At 35.6% G+C, this 20977-nt stretch overlaps 1 protein-coding gene across 5 annotated transcripts in view; it reads left to right on the forward strand.

The window, feature by feature from the left end:
- ARHGAP15 (Rho GTPase activating protein 15) overlaps nt 1-20977 on the forward strand; it is a 598478-nt gene that overhangs the window by 291550 nt on the left and 285951 nt on the right. For all 5 annotated transcript variants that reach the window (XM_037020776.2, XM_037020777.2, XM_037020774.2 and 2 more), the window contains 2 exons: nt 16052-16150; nt 17367-17496. In XM_037020776.2, coding sequence (XP_036876671.2) covers nt 16052-16150; nt 17367-17496 — 229 coding nt within the window. The remainder of the gene's footprint in view (nt 1-16051; nt 16151-17366; nt 17497-20977) is intronic.

Here is a 20977-nt window from a genome sequence, read left to right on the forward strand (position 1 = left end):
TTTTCAATTATGTGATATATACATTTTTTCAAAACTTTTATTTCAAACTATTTTCAGTTATGATATATACTATACACACATATGTACATACATGCATATATTTATACACACACATAATATATATAGTGAAAATTGTATGTAGAATAATGGATGGATGGAGAGATAGTAGAATTATGTGTGTGAGTGTATCGGAGAAAGAGAAGGAGAGAGAAAGAGGAAGAGGTTCTAGTTGGCAATGTAAAATGTATTTCTCACCATGGATCATGGCCAAAAATGTTTGAAAACCATCCCCATGCTCTACCTCCTGGGCTTCTTTAACTTTGGAAGAAATTCCTCCCTCAATGCCTCCCTCATCTGTTTTCAGGTAAATTCACAAGCTACATATAAACTTAACCTAATTAAAACTCAAACATTTTTTTTTAACTTTTTGGATGAAACTTAGTAAAATGTGGCTCCAATGCCTTGAGCTATTTATCAAGAGTAGCAAATTACAAGCCAGATACTGGTTCTAATGATGGGAAAATGTTCTCTTTAATATCCTGTTTCTCAGGGTCCTAGTGATTGATAAATTGCATGATAGTTCATAGTGAGCCTCAAAACTTGGGGGAGCAATTGATGATCTTTAGATATCATTTATTTAGGGACTGGGACAATTTCTTGGCATCAGGAAAAATCCAGTTAATGGGAATTCTCCGACACTATGGCTGGCTCTACTAATCATCTGGATGAAAGAGGCGAAAGCCCTGTAGTTGGGACAGGTGCTAGGAAAGTTGAGTTGATAATATTGGAAGGAAGTGTGTCTTCTGGACAGAATACACAACCCAAAGCTAAGATGACAGAATATAGTCCAGGCTGTTAGAGTGTGAGTTCCAACCTGAAAAAACAAAAATATTTCACAGGCCAATTTTAAAATCCATGATTACACTGAAATGGCTCATTTTCGGATCCTCTTACGACCATCTGCCTTGAACGTAAGTCTGGATTGTTGTTTGATTAGATGTCTAGTAATTTAGGTGGATGAAGTAGGAAGAAGTGGAGTTAAAGAAGTTGGGGGAGGGGCAGCAAAGTTCAGGAGCTGCTCAGCATAGGCCCCATTCCTGAAAGGGATACTGGCAAAAAGAACTCCCAGCTGAGGGGGTCTGGTGCACTATGTAAACCATCAGATTAGGGAATCAGAAGCCAAGGAACAGGATGAGGATGTATGTACAGAGCTGATCTTTAGTGAAGACAGGATATCAAGAACTGGGTGTATTCTCAACTGTCCAGGGCTTGAGAGGATATCAGTCACACTGAGGTGTGTTAAAGATTTGAATCCAAATACAAAGCATCTCAAAAGCCTAGCATCATCTAAAATCAGAGGCAGAGAAACAAGCTCCTTGAGCTGCGTAGCAAGAAGGACAAAAAGGCCCAGAAGCAGAAAGCACATTGGAAAGCCCAGGAGACCGTGGGAGAGGCGCTCTATGTCAGGTAGAAGCAGTGTGTCTCTCACAACCTTAGAAGACTCTCATGTTGACGGTCAGGAAAGGTGCAGTACAAATCCCACTTTCAGGATGTCGCCACTCCTCCGACACTGGGGCTGGCTCTGCTAGTACCTATGTGCAGGGATCCAGCACTGTTTTCCTCTTGCCTAACTACCAACCAAACACCTTTACTAAATCCTTAGACCCTGAGTTACAACTCTACAGTATTTACCTAAATCAACTGAGCTTTTGTTCATTCCATAACCCTTCGTGGAGGGCCTGCGGTGTTCAAGGGCCTTGGCTAAGGCTGGGAATATGTGGTCTTTGTAGTCAGGGAGCTTAAAGTGCAGCAAGGGCCAGACAAGAAACTAGATAAGGGCAATATATGCACACCGTGATTAAGTATACCGTACTGGAGGGATACTTCTCTTTGGCCTCCAGAGGCTAGAAAAGCCTTTCCTGAGTAGATGATGTCTGAGTAATTTCCGGAATGAAGAGAAGGAGTTTAAAAAAATCCAGGAGACTCAGTCAATCAAATAATAATAACCATAATAGTTTAAAGTACTAACCTTGCATCAGGCACTATGTTAAATTCTTTTGCTGGATTATATTTCATATGACCAGCAGAATGGTCCTATGAAGTATTATATGCATCAGATTATAGGTGAAGAAACTGAAACACAAAGATTCTAAATAATTTGCCCAAAGTTATGCAGTGATTAAGTAGAGGACTTGAAGAGAGAAGACTAGGACAGAGAGAGAAACATAAAGTGCTTGGTAATCCATATTAAAGAATTTAGGTTGTATCTTGAGGATGCCAGGGGTCCAGGCAGTGAGTTTGAAATGACATGTGACATGTATGGGTTTGGATAGATCATCTGTCTGTAGTCTAGAGCAGCAGGCCCCAACACAGAGTAACTTTCAGATCACACGTGGAGCCCTGTAAACAGATTCCTAGACTCTAGTCCTAGAGTCTGATTCTTTAGGTCTCAGTGAGCATGAGAATCTGTGTTTATAAAGAACTCCAAGGATGACTTTGATATCAGTCAACTTGGAATGCACTAATGGATGGTTGTAGTGAATGGATTGTAGCACAAACTGGCAGGCGTGAGCCTCGGTCCAAGAACAATGGTGGCTTGAATAGGAATAGATGTCAAGAAAGATGTTTGAACTAGAATATAACTGAAGGATTTACGGGTTTATAACTGATTTAAAAACAGAGCAGGTACTGTCACTAAGGACTGTGTCCTTAGGTGAGAAGAATCGTGGCTTATAAGAGAATGCAGAGGGACCACCACTTAGAGCATGAGTGGTGGGAGAACCCTCAGAGAGGACTGGGGAACAGCTCCTTCATCCTTTCGACATGCCACGTCCTCTCCTGCCTCTGATTCATCATGCAAGCAGCTCCTGTCACCTGTATTATTCTTTTCCACCTCCTTTTGTTCCACTAAATCCCATCTCTCCTTGAAAACCTTCTCCAGCATTCTTTCCTGAGGACTTAAGTTTATCTTGAGAAACTGTGCTTTGTACCTTAAAAATTCGTACACTTGTCTCATCCTGAATCATAATGAATTATTGCATTCTAATTCTTTTCCCATGTCAGTCTTGTATGTCGCACTAAATTATAAACTTCTTAAAAGCAAGGGTCACTGTTAACTTCTTTTGGAATACCTCGCAGTTCCCAGGATTTGAGTTTGGAAGGTGTTCACTGGGTGCCTAAACATCAATGGATCAATGGTTGTTGAATGGCTCCCCAGGGTCGTATGTAATAATAGTGACCCATATGTCCCAATAGGCTCCTGCCCTAGTGTAATTATTAATAATATCTCTTTACCTTCAAAATTGTCACAGTTTAGTTACAAATTACATAGTCACCCCACTGATTATGCAACCAATATATTTTTTAAAGTCTAGCATTTTCAAATAATACTATTTCAAACACAAATAGTATTTTATTTTGGGAAGAAAGGGATGTTCAAGTGTTTTTGCATACATTTAGCATGCAGTAATTAATCTGTGTATTTCATTCCACATTATTCCAGATGTCACCTGTCTTCATTATTAGACAGGTAGCCTCTTGCTCAATTGACAGATGTCATTATCTATAACATAACCACAAGTGATCTATTTTTCTACAGTACCATGAAATTATAGATGCCATTGTATCATGTAAGTTTTGTGTCACTAAATTATAATTTTGGAAAAGTCAGGTACATTTTCATGTTTTTTTTAATTAAGATATCATTGATATACAGTCTTATGAAGGTTTCATATGAGCAACATTGTGGTTACAATATTCACCCCCCCACACACACACACACCCCATTGCAGTCACTTTCCATCAGCATAGTGAGATGCTATAAAGTCACTATTTGTCTTCTCTGTATTATACTGCCTTCCCGGAGAAACCACAACATTATGTGTTAATCATAATGCCCCTTAATCCCCTTCACCCTCCCTCCCCACCTATCTTCCCCACCCACTTCCCTTTGGTAACACTTGTCTCTTCTTGGATTTGGAGTTTGCTGCAGTTTTGTTCCTTCAGTTTCGCTTTGTTGTTATACTCCACAAATGAAGGAAATTATTTGGTACTTGTCTTTCTCCACCTGGCTCATTTTACTGAGCATAATACCCTCCAGCACCATCCATGTTATTGCAAATGGTAGGATTTGTTTTCTTCTTATGGCTGAGTAATATTCCATTGTGTACATGTACCTCATCTTCTTTATCCATTCATCTACTGATGGACACTCAGGTTGCTTCCATGTCTTGGCTATTGTAAATAGTGCTGCAATAAACATAGGGGTGCGTATGTCTTTTTGAATCTGGAATCTTATTTTCTTTGGGTAAATTCCTATGAGTGGAATTACTGATCAAATGGTATTTCTATTTTTAGTTTTATAAGGAACCTCCATATTGCTTTCCACAATGGATGAACTAATTTACGTCCCCACCAACAGTATTGAAGGGTTCCCCTTCTCCACATCCTTGCAAGCATTTATTGTTCCTTGTCTTTTGGTTGTTGACTCTCCTAACTGGTGTGAGGTGATATCTCATTGTGTTTTTAATTTGCATTTCCCTGATAATAAATGATGTGGAGCATCTTTTCATGTGCCTGTTGGCCATCTGTATTTTTTCTTTGGAGAATTGTCTGTTTAGATCCTCTGCCCATTTTTTGATTGGGTAATTTGCTTTTTGAGTGTTGAGCCATGTGAGTTCTTTATATGTTTTGGATGTTAACCCCTTATTGGATATGTCATTTATGAAAATATTCTCCCATTCTTTAGGATGCCTTTTTGTTCTGCTGATGGTGTCCTTCGCCTTACAGAAGTTTTTAACTTGATATAGCCCCATTTGTTCATTTTTTATTTTGTTTCCCTTGCCCGAGGAGATGTGTTCAGGAAAAAGTTGCTCATGTATATATTCAAGAGAGTTTGGCCTATGTTTTCTTCTAAGGGTTTAATGGTTTCATGACTTATATTCAGGTCTTTGATCCATTTCCAGTTTACTTCCGTGTGTGGAGTTAGACAATAATCTGGTTTCATTTTCTTACATGTAGCTGTCCAGTTTTGCCAACACCAGTTGTTGAAGAGGCTGTCATTTCCCCCATTGAATATCCATGGCTCCTTTATCATATATTAATTGACCATATATGTATAGGTTTATATCTGGGCTCTTTATTCATTCCATTGATCTATGAATCTGTTCTTCTGCCAGTACCAAATTGTCTTAATAATTATGGCTTTGTAGTAGAGCTTGAAATTGGGGAGCGTAATCCCCCTAGCTTTGATCTTCTTTCTCAGGATTGCATTGGCTATTCAGGGTCTTTTGTGGTTCCATATGAATTTTAGAACTATTTGTTCTAGTTCATTGAAGAATGCTGTCAGTATTTTGATATGGATTGCTTTGAATCTGTAGAATGATATAGGCAGGATGGCCATTTTGACAATATTAATTCTTCCTATCCATGAGCACAAATGTATTTCCATTTATTGATGCTTTCTTTAATTTCTCTCATGAGTGTCTTGTAGTTTTCAGGGTATAGTTCTTTCACCTCCTTGATTAGGTTTATTCCTAAGTATTTTATTCTTTTTGATACAATTACAAATGGAATTGTTTTCCTGATTTCTCTTTCTGCTAGTTCATCATTAGTGTATAGGAATGCAACATATTTCTGTGTATTGATTTTGTATCCTGCAACTTTGCTGAAGTCAGATATTAGATCTAGTAGTTTTAGACTGGATTCTTTACAGTTTTTATGTACAATATCATGTCATCTGCAAACAGTGACCCTTTAACTTCTTCCTTATTTTTTTGGATGCATTTTATTTCTTTGTGCTGCTTTTTCATGTTTTGTTAAAGAATCCCTTTGAATAATCAGAGATTTTTCTCAATAGGCAGAATGATCATATTGGTACATTTTTTTCAGGAAAAAAATACTCAATATTTTCAATTTATTTAAGTCTAGAATTCATGGGAAAAGAGAAATTTCTCCTCACTCATGAACTTCCTAGTTATACATACAATTAAGTAGTCTATCATCTTTAATGAATGGTAATGCTATTAATGGAAGGCAGAATCGAAATTGTCAAGGTTTTGGTTAAGTGCAATTACAAAATTTTCAGAAACCAAAAGTAAGGTTTTACTAGCGATTAACTTCACTTCTCAAATTATGAAGTTAGGATTCCAGACAATAAAACTTCACTAGTTGATCCCCAAATCCTCACCTAGTATCTGTTTTTCTGCACAGACCATGTAGTGAGACATCAGAGAAGGAAATAGGTACAATTCCTTCTTGTGATCTACACTTTGTCCAAGTACGGTTCTCAGTCCCTCATTTCCCAGGTCAAGGTGGCATTAATCCTGTGAGAATAGTTCCTCTGTACCCTAGCTAATCTGTGTTTACTAGAACAGCACAGAGGCACACTGTTTATGTCTAACAAAGTAGTTATAAATCACACTTCTTCAGATCATAAATACACATTTATCTTTAGAATGTATCACCAACTGAGTCATTTTGATGTAAATATTGCACCTCTTAAATATAATGATGATAATAGAGGCTGTGAATCCACAGATTTACTCAAGTTCTCCCTTTTCAATAACTGAAAATATTTAAATCGCAGAAGCTTTAACATCCTATGGGGAGTGGCAGACAGACGTGTCAATAGAGTGGGACCTATGAAAGCTGCAACTTTTTTCTCTGAGTTAATAAATAAGGCAGATTCACGGGCTTCTGCAAGGGAACTACGTTGCTTTTCCTAAAGTGGTAGGTTTTGGTTATCTGTGACCAGCAGGCCAGAAGTGACTGGCTCAGAGGAAGTCCTCAGCTACTTCAGCTTTATCATTCCCAAAGAAAGTGCTCTGGGGCAAAGGTCATAAACAACACAAGGTGGATGATATTCTGCATATTTCCTCATTTGGTCAAAAGACCTGTGGGAATCCTTCTGAGACTAGTAAAGAGACCATCTTTGGATAGCTAGGAGGCCCTGAAGATTCTGGAGAAATCTACATTGTGGTGCCATTACCATCCCTTACGGGTTGGCATCTTTGTCTGGGAACAGTCTCAGTTGGCTATAATTTTACTTGAAGATTAAAGCACAGATTTTTATATGGATCTTCTGTTCTCGGAATGTGAAAAATATAAAATACACCTACATTCTCTTCTAACTGGCAGTATTGTAATTCAGCAGATTTCTTCTTTTCACTGAAACCTGGAGTTGAATTGTCTTGAGCCGGAAGGCATTCAAGCTGCTGTTTTTCGCTCAGCTATATTTCTCTATAAGCATCTAATTGTTTCAGAAAATGATGTACAGTATGCAAAACCTGAATCTAATGCAAATAAGTCTGTACAGCACTAAAGTTAACAGGTGTTCTCATTAATGTAAGTAGACATGGAACAATTCTTGAATGTTTTATAAACACTCATAATCATGGCCAAATATGTTACAATAGCATAGAGATACATCCTGCAATATCTTTTATTCTTGTTGTGCAATCTCAGCACTTATTAATAGGAGACATGTGTGAGAAATAAACTAATGGCAACAATAGCTGTTTCTACTTAAGTCACTGTATCTTAAATAAGCTAAAAGTTCTAAATAAAATTATTGGTAATGTAACTACTGCCACCTGTCCACCCACAGTTTGCTTGTTTATTTATTTTAACAGCATTTTAGTGAAATTAATGACTGCAATGTTGATGGACCAGCAGTGAGCACCTTTGCATCACTGAAGTTCTCTTGATCTATTAACCTCAGGATTAACTTTAGAAAAACCTCAAATATGTGTCCAGTTTTCCATATTACCAACTCTCAACTACAAATGTCTATACCAAGGGTGAGATTCCTAGATGATCTAGTATGGATCATCCCTGCAAAGCACATGGTTGCTTTGGAATGTAATCAGGGACATTCTGTTCTAGGGACATTCTGTTCAATGATGTGCATTGAAATACAGGCCCACCCTTGGTGCTTCCTGACTCCTCCAAGCTTAATCCAGTTGTCTGAAGTCAGGACTTGTTGACTGATGGGAAACTGTCATTTCAGACTGCTGTTCCCAGTCTTCCAAATGGACTGCCTACTCTGCTCTGCTAAAAATGTTATCAGAAGGTGTCAAAATAAATTGCTTATATTTCCTGAAAGAATGCAATGGTAGTGTAACCTTCATAATTTTATTATATGGAGGATGAATTAAATATTTTATGGTATATCAAACAATAGGATATCATGTATTCACTGAAAGACATAAGTACATAAGGTTTACCTATTTATTATTTAGATAATGCCCCTTAGGTGTGGGTTGTGCAACCACACACTGGGTGTGTGTGACAATTGCCTTTGGCTTCAGAGTAATTATAGGGTAGTGGGGAGAACAGAGAAAACAACAGGGTATTGTAATGTAGACCAATATGTCCTATAGTAAAGTAGGAGCAGGATAACAACATGAGAGCGCTTGGATAGATTCCTATTTCAGAGAACACTTTAGTGTAAAGGTAACATCTAAATCGATTTGAATAGAAATGATAGAGGAAATCAGAGGGCTCTGCACAGTGGAAACAATGTGTTCTGAGGGAAGAAATAAGAATTGGTATAGGACAGCTAGGGAACGACAACAAAAATTTATATGGCTGGATGGTAGAGGGGCAGAGTGAAATGTGGAGTTGGGGGAGGCTAAAGAGTGGGTAGGTGGCAGAGCACACAGGGTCTGGCAGGCTAAAATAAATTTGTCCTGCAGTGTTCAGCTGTGGGGAACCTCAGAATGATATCATATCATGGGATGATCAGGTCAAAATTTCAAGGAGATCCCTGTGGATGAGACGGTGGGGAGACCAAAACATACTGTTATGAAATCCATGTGGAAGATGATGGTAGTATAGATAATTCAGTATATAAAAAGCTTATAACATAATATTTTCATTAAAATATAAACATATACATAATGTCTATCCATGGGTCAAAAAAATATACAATAATAGAGAACAATTTAGGATACCTTGCAGAAAGGGAGATTTTATGTCTGTTATACTTTAATATTTGTTTAAATTTTTAAATTAGGCATTACTTATATAATGATAGAAATAATAAAATCATCCCAATTTGAAAATAGTGGAAGCTACAGGTTCCCAAATGCCATGTGACTAGGTGAGTAATTTTGCACAGTGAACATAGCTCAGATTAGAAACTGACCTGTGGTTGACCGTGACTGAGTGGTGGGCATACAAGTCCTAGGATGATTAGTTTATCTACAGACAACTATTTCCCTCAAGTGTAAAAATTAACATTAAGAGAAATAAAACTGAAAGCTGATATCTTTATACACCAACTGCTTTGATTAGTCATTTTTTCAGTTGTTTTTCATATGAGCACCACAGGCAAAACTTTTGGTGTAGCTGACTGCAAAACTGTGGAAACTGCTAAACTATCTACTAATTACTTGGATAGTATTCTTTCATGAATATTGAGAAGACTGTTTCTCAGTACTTAAAATATTTTGCTACAGATAAAAGAATGAGCACGAGTTTTTGTTCAACATTTGTATGTGTGAAATGAATTTTGGGTTGGGGTATTTTGTTAACACACAGAAAGATAGAGTGGACAAGTGATATGGGGTGTGAATGTTCACTTCACGACCGATTTTCTTATGCAGAACAACTCTGTGTTACACGAATACACAGACCAAATTATTTGGGTGTCAAAGGTACAGCTCAATTTCAATTAAAAAGCACTGTTTCTTGAAAGGTTGGCCTTAAATCTTAGATTTCAGAATGCACTTGAGATCTGTCGTGTATGTAGCCCAAAATTTGTTTACTTTCCATTAAATAAGAAATTGCTTACATGGGCAGGTTATTTTGATATGATGATACCACTGAGGGTTACAATAAATGTACATGAAAATCAATCAACCCCAAACACATTGAAAACATATCCAATAAACATCTGGAAACTAATGAACGCACATTTGTTAACACAGGGGGAGTCGTGGAAATGCAAGATCCATTGGTGGCCAGGCTTATTTAGTAGCATGTGGATTTAAGAACATTTCACAGAGTTAGAAGAAGGAGAGTAATTATAACATAAGGTTCAACATCTTTAGATATGTAGAACATTTTCTGTTGCTTAAAACAAATATTCCCCAAGAAAGTATAAAACATTTTTCTGACTTGCGAAGTTTTTGCAGTCTATCATTTAAATTACTTAAATAAAGGGAGCTTTACTGCTCCCCAAAGCTGAGACTATAACACCCTACATGCATATTAGCTTGATCTTCTTGACAGACCAGAAAAGAGTTTGTGTGCGCCAATTAAAACAAAAATGGATCCCTAGTGGCTTGTTGCTCACACAACTTCTGAAGACTGCTATCATTGTTTGCTAGGATAACCCTGGATAAGGCTGCTTTCCAAAGTAAACAAACTTTTCAAAACTTTCATGACAGATGGGGGGTTACAAATGCATTTTAATAAGAGGATTGCCAAAGCAACTTTTTTTATAATCAGCATATATTTACTTAACATCTAGCAACATTGGGAACACAAGGCAGATACTTTCTCACAAAATGTTTTAACAAGTAACATTTTTAGAAAGACAAATGGAAGACCTTTTACTTCTAACTGATATTTTATCCTTAGTTTTATGCTAACTTTGCTTGACATGTTAAGAAAAATGTTAGGAGGTACTCAAACCAGACTGTAATTTGAGACAGACATGCAGTTTGATAATGGAATTTCTTTAATGGTCATAAACACCTTTGAGACCAAGTAATTTAACTATTAGTCTAACAGTGACACCCTTCATTTGGTCATCTATCTCAAATGTGGAGTGTGATGCAAGATGAAAAAATATGAATCTGAGGGTCTTTTTTTTTAAAGCATTATTGCTTCAATTTTAGACCTTAATATCTCACTATGATGTAGCCAAATATATACACCTGTATTTTATGCTGTTAAAATTCAATAGAGATATATCCAAAATTAATAACAAAAATATATTTTCTTCAAGTGAATTTCATATATTTTTCCTTAACTTTTATATATACTTAATTTAATCCAAGTATAATGATTCATCATGAAGTCCAAAGTATCTCCACATATAATAGTAATTAAATTCCATCCCTTTTAAATGGGCAATCCACTTATTTGCAGAATCTCTGTAGCAATATAAATTTTTTAAAGGCTTTTTGGATATTTGCCATATTTTATTACACATTTCCTATATACAGCTTCAGCTTCATTAAGATGGAATAAATCCTCCTTTGGTTCACAGTCGAAGACTGATCCTAAGCAAAAAATAAACGCTATTTAAGGTAAAGATAAATGTAAGATTGTTTTAGTCTTTTCTAGGATTTGAAGGAGTTTTTCAGATGCCCCAATTCTATTTTAGATATAGTTTTTCCTAGTAGAATAGTGGATGTTTTTGAGGAAAAACAATGAGGAGAAAGAGGAGGAGGAGGGAGAGGAGGAAATACCTGAGAGGATGGCGGGGAATCTTGTGTAAGTGTGCTGCTCTCCTTAGAACTGCGGGAAAGAATTTTGCCTAAGGTTTGTATTCCAAATTTCACAGTTGAAGCCAAATCATCATGATCCCTAACCCAAACACAGAATCCTTGACTGTGTGTCACAGTTTGCTGAGGACCAATGAATTAGAAATCAGGATCTTTGTAATCTCTTAATTCTATCATTCAATATGATGCCGATTTGATAGAATAGCATTCTCATTTTTCTCATTTTCTTCATTTGCCAAATTAATCATTTATGATAGTGGAGGAAAGCTGCATTTGGAGAATGTTTATTAAGTGCTTTGAGATCATTAAAGCTGATATCACTTTGCATACCAGGTGGTGGTATTCATATTCTTAATATACTAAAGTTCTGATACAATCAACCTTTAAAGAATAACCTATCCTGACCAATAGTTTATACATAATTCCATGATGTAAATGTGTCTGCAGTAATTACTCCCTCTGACATGTTGACACAAACATTGTCTGTGCCACTCACATTGGGACTTAGTGTAAGCCATTTTCCATTGCTATTTATCTTTATATGCATATATCCTATTTACATAAAACAGCTTATACACTCTTAGGGTTGGGGTTGTGTATCCCTAGTTTCTAGCCATGTGCCTTGCACTTAATGGATCCTTTATCAGTCCTTGTTTACGATTAGGGGGATGTTTGGTCAGAAACACATCCTCTCAGTCTCCTGAACAAGGAATTATCTGTGGAGTTTATTCTGCAATAGGAAAGGTGCTTCTATCAAAGAGTGAAATACATGTCAGTTATTATCTCTTACACCTTTGATAGTCTCCCAACATGCACTTGAGGTCAATTGAAAAGGAAGTAGCCTATAATATTTAACTATCAAATCGGATGTACTGATGAGATCTCTATAGCATAAAGTCATCCATTAATCATTCTTGCACACATTGATTATTATTTATAAAAGACTGGCAATAACTGAATTAAAATGTTTGCAATGTGGAAATATCAAAACTTTTAATTTGCTTTTTCACTATTTTTCCAAATTCTTCACAATAAATTCAGTTTTCTTATCATCAGAAAAATTGTGATGTTCTGAAAAGTTTTTGTTTCTATTTTGGTGAGCCAAAATATGGAAATATTTAATATTATAAATGCCATTCTACATGTAAATTTATCGTTTAAAATCTAACACGAGGAAGACTGACTGCCAGAATGCATATTGACAAGGGTGATCCTTAATTCACAGTATTGGAAAGGGCAATAGTTAAATAAACGTAAAAGCTACTCATCAAAATCCCTTGATGTTTTAAATCAGCATAACAATACACCATTTGTTAATTAAAGACTAAAAAACAAATTCTTTCCTCACATCAATCTGTGTAGTTTGGAGCCAGGATATACCAGCCTCAGTCTTCAGAGGGACTGCAACAGGGTTCCTACCCAAAGGGAAAACTGTTGTTCAATTAATACCAAAAAGCCTTAAGGAATGTGCCTATTCTGCATGTTGCCCAGTGGATATGCTTATATAATTTTCCAGGCATGCATTTGTTACCAGCAAGAATTCAGACAGATCCTTATTTAGTGTAAAAAAGTTTGAGGTAAGTTTCCCCAGATAGGTAATTCATTATTGACAGCACTAACCCATTTCATTAAGACTATTTGGATGCCAGGATATATCCCTTCAAAATTCAACTTGGTCAAGAGGAAGGATTTCAAGAGACTTTTGGCTAAAATAAGCTTCAAAGCAAAATGGAGATGAGCAGCTCTTGCCTAAATCTGTCATGTCTCGTAAGTTCTTCCTTCACCCACCTCTCCCCAGCATGTGTCAGTTAAGCAAAACATAATATAGAAAGAATACATTAACATGGCTGCGTATCAGATCTTTTATGTAACAGACATAAAACTAGTTCTACATCACTTGAGATTGTCATCAGGAATTGTTCATTCAAAAGAGTTAGTCAAAGCTAACATTCTCTACTGATGTCTTTTTTTCCCAAGAGTGTTGAAATTCAATTGTGCAAAGTGCAAATATGATTTAGCAAACCATTTATTAGAAAACTGAAAGGGGTAATGTGAAAAAAGAGGATTGAGAAACCTGAATTAAATGGGCTTTACCAGTCAAAGACTTTGAAACTGCTTTCTGGTGAGTGACTGGATTGGAACAGAACAAAGTCAATTACTGACTGTAATTAAGAAGTGGATGCATTTAAACTGTAGAGAGCAGTAGCAGACTTCTCCAGAGTGCTTAGTAACTCAGAAGAGTAGTGGGAAGACAGGAAAGAATGTGAGCTGTATCTCTCTGATAGTATGTTTTGAATGAATTGCATTCATATAGTTCTCTGATCTAGCTTCCCAAAATGAACTTATAAATCTCTGATTATATACTTTTAATGCAGTAATATATTTGGGCAAAGAAACTTTTAAAATACATTTTGTTTTGGTTGTATTTGCAGTAAAAGATCCTCTTTTCATTGCACAGTATGAACCAAAACTGCAGTGTAATGCTGAAGTATTTCTCATTTATCACTGTTTGAATTTATTAGACTGAGAACTGAACTATGTTGGCCCTTTTCTAAACCCTCAAAATACGGCAAATCTAATTATGTTTGTTTCTTGTACTTTGAAAATCTTTCCTTTTATAATTTTAATAATGGTTTATTTATAATGGTGGAGAAATATATTAGATTGTACATTGTGTTTGGACTAGTTCATTTTCCTTTGTGTATGTTAACAAATCATGACATTATGTAATACATTCATAATCAAAATATTTAAACTTAGATTAGGATTAAGGTAGAGGTCAAGGACATTACTGGTTTTCTTGGGTTAGTTAGAAGTGACCTTACATTTTTATATTACTATTTGTGGCAACACTTTATAAAGTAAATATTTGGTACTTTACGTAAGTGAAGAACATTGCAAGGGTGTTCAGATAATTAGGCAAACATCAGCTTAACTGTTTTTTACTAGATACATAAAACAGGTCTATTTAGATGCTATTTTGAGCCATTACAAATCTTACATGCAATTTTACTTAAAAAAAGAGTGATTGGCCCAAATTCTAGCATGGATAATTATGTTCTCCTTGTTTTCTAATCTTTCCCTTTTCCTTTTTGCATTTACTTCGAATAGTTTCCCTCCTTACAGTCATAAAAAGTTAGAGTCCATCTCAGTCAAGCATGGCTGCACTGCAGCACTAAGTGATGTTGCATCTCTATGTAGTTTTTCTAAAAATAAATGATGAATATATATATGCATGTGTGTCATCAAAGATTTCTTTTAAACTCCAGGATCATTGTCATTAAATGTTGCCATAAGAATCATTGAAACCTTCAGAGTGAGCTATTTGGGGTAATAATTGTCACTTTGATGATAGAATTATAGACACATCCTGAAGCATGATCTCTGATTTTCTGAACCTGTGCCACATTTCAGCATTCACCTCCTCTTTAGAGCAAGTAAGGCTGAGGAAAGGTGACTAGCTCCTGATTGAGTATTTTGAAATGTCAGTCCTCTAAACCTCCACAGCCTTGCTTGATGTGTGACAGTAGTCGGGAAATGTTCATCTTTCTACTGAAACAAAAAGTCAATAATACAAAGGGAAAATCTTCACAGTTCAGATTGATGGCCTAATATGAAAAGCATGCCCACACCCACTCTAATCAAATTCTTCTCTAAGTAGCCCTTTATCTGTGAAATCAAGAGCATTGCTCTCATTTCTATAGGGTCTCATCCTTCTCTTACAATTCTGGGGAGAAAAAAGATTCACTGTAATGAAAAATATATAGTTACATGCTAAATATTGCCAACCACTTAACAGCCCTGAGAATGTGGAACAGTGATGTTCATTTGATAAATACTTTCCGTGAGAGGTTCCAATATGTAAATGAACTTTTATTCTAATATATTCCCTTGTGGGGAAATTGGTCCTTTATTACTTTCCTATAGATCTTTATGATAGAAAGTAGAAATAGCCACAAGTTATTCATTTGAATGACCTTTTCGAAAAGTCTGCATTAGTCACTTTGGTAAATAATCTGTTTTAGAGCCCTCCATAAAAGGAAATCAAATATAGAGACACTATTAGATTTAAAAAAAGACAAACAGGAAAGAGCTAAAAGTGCAGAATGAATTCTGACACACCCGGGTGCATTTTTCTGAGGTTCTGACTTAAGTGGGTACTGTCTGAATTATTCTGAACTCCCTGGCTTGTTTCTCTGTGAGCTGGAGTAATTCAGCTTAGTCCTATTCTGAGTTAATCGTTCTATTATTAAAACAATAATGTATTTGTTATGACATGAAAAAAACAGTTTATAGAGAGCATTTCAAAATGATCCTAGTCTCCCAGTTCCCAGAAAGACAATTACTGGAATACCAGAAAATATCTTAGTGTATTAAAGTGCTTTTGTTTTATCAGAGAATATATATATTTTTTTCAATGTAAGAGGTCTATTTCATACTGTTTGCTTATCTGTCAATATTGTTTTCATTACTGGGATACAAGAGAGTATTTCAGTGTATTGAAGTATGTTTTTTAGAAAGAACATTTTATTTTTTAATGTAAGAGATTTATTTTATATGGTTTGCTTACCTGTCGATTTTATTTTTTCCAGATTACAACAGTATCAGGAAATGAGTTCCTTCTACAGTCAGATATTGACTTCATCATATTGGATTGGTTCCATGCTATCAAAAATGCAATTGACAGATTGGTATGTATTTGTTTTGACTGTTACCTTTATTAATTAAAATGTAGTCACTTAAATCATATAGTGTATTGTGTAGTCATATAACACATATGCATGTAACTGGATCTTGTGGCTTGAGAGATATTATTATTTTAAGTTATAAAGAACCCACTAAAAACCTTTGCAGAGGACATGATTTGTGGAACTAAATGTCATTTGATTTCTTTCTTTCAAAAACACAGTGTATTCATTTTTTTCCCCTGAAATAACAGATATTTATTTACTAAAGGTTGTAAAAAAGCATACAAGTGCTTAATAACTACCAAATTTTCACATTTTTGGTTTATGCAGTCTATAATACATATTCTTGAAAATAAGTATCAATATATTCAAGCCCATACTCACTGTTACAATACCAGTACTTGTTAATCCTTTTATTGATTTTCCTTGTTTTTCCAGCTAAGCTAGATTGTTCTTTTCAAAAAAATTACATATCTAGAACTTCATGAAATTATCATAAATCATACATCCAGAGTTTTCTTTTAAAGAGCATCAAATTATTTAAAATTACTCATTTTATGTTGACCCTAGACCAAACATCTGATTTTAGGACATGAATATTTGTAAAATCTTGAGGAGAAAAAATATTCTTGAGAGCTTATAATAAGGTATACAATAGGAAAATACAAAATTGTCTGTATGATTTTATTGCTATTTATATCATTTTATTGCATTCCATTATATCATCTGGGGACTAAACCTTTAAAAGTAAAATTCACTTCTCCCCATTATCCATGTAGTCCCCCTGTAGAAATTTGTGTGAGGTCTCACGCCTACACACACATGGTTTGTTGTCATTAAGGGCAGACTCTGAAGTCAAACTGCTTGACTTTGAATCCTGGTTCTATCATTAACTAGCTGTGTGGCCTTTGATAAATTAGGTATCTCTTTTGACTTCGGTTTCCTAGGCTGGACACTAAGGATGATCATACCCACCTCACAGATTACTGTGATGATGAATTGAGTTAATGCATGTGAAGTGCTCGGGGTAAGCACTGTATATAACAATTATTAAATTTGACTATTGAGCTTAGCACAGAGGCCGTATCCCCAAATCCCAAAATAATCATCTCATTTCAGACTTCCCTTTAAATCTAACATCAAAATAGATTGCTAACCTATTTGACATACACTTTTCTCCTTGTAAAATTAATTCTGTCTAACTGATTGTTGTTTCCAGCCAAAGGATTCAAGCAGTCCATCAGGAAACCTGGAATTATTCAAAATCCAGAGATCCTCCAGTACTGAATTACTAAGTCACTATGATAGTGATATAAAAGAACAGAAACCAGAGCACAGAAAATCTTTAAGTAAGTTTTGATTTTTGGTATATATATATATTTTTTTACTTGCTCATTTTAACTTTGTCTAAATGTAGTGCTTATGAAATATGAATGCATGGAAATGAGATCTGAGCCAAACTCATACTACTACGGAAGATTCGTAGCCGTTTCCTGGCCGGGGAGTCATACACTGGAGGGCAGTCTGGGTGCTTTGCTCACGTCGTTTTTGGTAATGCCTTTTGAGAAAATAATTGCTCCAAGTTCATGGTCTCTGCTTACAGCAAACCTCTGAATCTCTGAGTAACAGCCATGGCATTCAGATTGGTGATTGATTCTGAGAGTGGGAAATGTCAAGCCTCTCCAAACCTCCATATGCTGACACTCTGATTTCCATATATCAAACAATGTATGACTGACCACCACAGTTAGCCCAACTAAACCAGCAGGCTAAGTCACTTTCCACACTTTCAGACCACCAGAAAGATTTAGAAATATGGGAAATGAATTAGATGTTCTCCAAGGTCACATCTAGTCTTAATATCTGAAAGAAATGAGGAGTCTTGCCCCTTAGACAGTGGCCTTGAGCAGATCTCTTAACCATTCCCAACCTGCTTCTTCCTCAATAAAAGGGGGTGACTAAAAGGTGTCACACATACCTCATGGTGTGAGTTTCAGCCTCCTGAAAGACCAAGTAGATATTTCTAAAATCAAAATGGGTTTCCCATTATCTCAAAAATTTCAGTATCTTTCCTGAAACATTTACCGAGCTACTACCCTCAATCTACTGAATCACCTTTTTTTTTTTTTGCCATTTCCCTCTGACCAAAGATCAGAGTAGTTACATTCTAGCTTTTTCAATTTAAGAAGAATAAGATAAGTAGAGAAGGGTGGCTAATAGAATACCTACACATGTACATAAGTGCATATGATAGATGACTATATGTGTATATATATTTTCATTAGAGAAGCGCGTGTGTGTATGTGTATAAACATAAATGCACACTCATCCATATATGACAAGGAAGAAGAAAGCTATTTATATGTGATAACATATCTTCCAAAGTGAAATTATTAGGATCCTAAGAATCTGTAAATGATGACTTTGAGTTTTAAAATTAAGGTATTGTTCAAAGAACCATACTGGAATTTCATCAACTGCTAGATACCTATTTAGTTAGCCAGTTGTGTTAAGGAGTTTAAAAGGATCAATGTTAACATCTTGAACTGCATGGTACTTTGTAAATAAAGTGATTTGTGGAGAGCTGCAATGCCATTTGAAAAGATTTTTCCATATGATGGTCCAGTTTAGAGTTACATCATTTGAATGTTTCCTTTTAATTCCTGGTTGTCATCTCCCATTTACTTCATATGCGCTCAGATGTAAGGTAAGATTTTGGAATTAGAATTCAATTGTGAGTGTATGGTTTATTTTAATTACTTAGACACTTTGTAACATTTATAAAAAAGATATAGGAAACAATAATCAGTAGTTCTGGAATCTCAGATATAATTGCTGGTTTGGAGGATGCTTGACATTCCTCTAAAGCCTGAAGCTTGGGAGACAGTAAAGGTTTGTTAAAGTTTTTTTGAGAAACATTGAGGCAAATAGATTCTGTGTTCAGCAATACTTGCTTGAAATGGTTTAGTATGTCACTGGGGGGGAAATTTCCTACAGATAGAACACCAGCTATTCCTCCTTTTTAGAATTTATTTTTCATTGGAAAGAAAATTATTGAAGACAAGGGAGGAGACATGATTTATTCTATTCATTTCAAAATGTACTTAATTGCATAATGAGTTCATGTACACCTTTCCCTTTGCATTTAAAAAACAGTGATAGCTAGCAAATATTGCACACTTCCTGTTCACCACACATTGTTCTAAATACTTATCCTATACTGACTTATTTAATTGTCTTAATTGCCCAGTGAAGTAGGTACTATTATTAACCATAATTTATAGATGAGGAAACTGAGTCACAGAGAATTAAGGCAATTTATACAAAGACAAGTTATGGAGACAAGTTTCAATCCCGAGCCATCTGCTATTAGAGCCTGTGCTTTGTAACCATTACACTGAAGTGAAGTGGACAAATAAAAAGTAAACTTAGTTGATATTAACCTGGAATGTGGATGGATATATTACATTAAAAATAAGATCCACAGAAATCAGTAAACTTAAATAGGGCTCCAAAAACATATTAGCAAAAGAATTAAAAACCACATCTTACCTTAGACTTTGCAATATTAAAACAAAAGGGTCATTTAATCTTCCATGCTAATTCTAATTTTAGAAAATGCTTCTTTTCTTAATCTTGGGGATATTTATAGCTGTAAGCCTTTTTTTTAGGGCTAATATAATTTTGGCAATGTAGGATTTGGTTCATATCCATCTAGGACATGAGTTAAGTTCATTCAGTTCTTATGTATTCATTTTCATTTGAAAGGCGTAATGATGGACCCACCCACACAGTATCAAGTCAGACTGTGCATTTGAAATAGCAATTGGCATATTTTATATTTGATGCTTTAAAATTTTTTTTTTCAAGTAGGTAATATGCTATATGAAACCCCTCTGATCTCAGTCCTAGATTTGAACACCCAAACTTAGGTTTTTAAAACATGCATCAGGTTTATGTCACCCTCTTGAGATTAAATAATTATGTGGAATTAGAGATTCACAATCTCCTTCCTTATTAGTAGTCTAAGCACAAACTTTATCATCAGTTTGCTGCTTTTGGCTTCCTGTGCCCTTGATGTTCCCATGAGTTTTGTCGCCAAGATTGTAGACAGATAAAGCCAGAATTACTTTTTTAAAGGCATGTGAACATCATTAGCAGCTAACAGGTGGTCATTTCATTGTCCAGTTTCTCCGTATAACATGGAAAAATAATACGTACTCTCAAAGAGTGAATCCAGAAAGTTAAGCGCTTAAGTATACTTTCCTTTTAAAAATATGATTCTAACCTGCCAACACTATTAAGTACTAATCAGATATTTTAAGATAGCAGTTGAGTCTAACAGACAAGAAGCCAGAAAATTCAATGTATGGGCCAAGTCACTGTGGGAAATTCAGGACCCCAGCATGGGATGAGAGGGGAAGAGTAGCTCTCCAGAGAGGGCTGTTAATGGAAAGTGGAGAGTCAATCAAAGAAAATGCTAACAGATTTTTCTGAGGAAAAAGAAGTGTCTTCCACTGATGGCAAAGAGGAAAGGTTCAGATATAAATCTTGCATCAGATAATGTCATAGGGGTTTCTTAACTTCTCTGAGCTTTACTTTCTAGATTTTTAAAAATGGGTCTAATATTGCCTTTACTGGATTGTATGAGAATTTGAAATAAGATATGTAAATACTTAGCTCACAGCAGGCACTCAGTGAGTAGGAGCTCTTATTGTTATCCTCTCTGTCCCCAAGCAGATGGCACCAAAATAGGGCAGGAGCCAAGGGTGGTGTCTGATGGAAGACTGGGGCAGGGCATATTTGGCAACCGCGCCATGATGAAGGGAA

This window comes from Manis javanica, chromosome 7 (genome assembly GCF_040802235.1).
Source record: "Manis javanica isolate MJ-LG chromosome 7, MJ_LKY, whole genome shotgun sequence".
Taxonomy (NCBI): domain Eukaryota; kingdom Metazoa; phylum Chordata; class Mammalia; order Pholidota; family Manidae; genus Manis; species Manis javanica.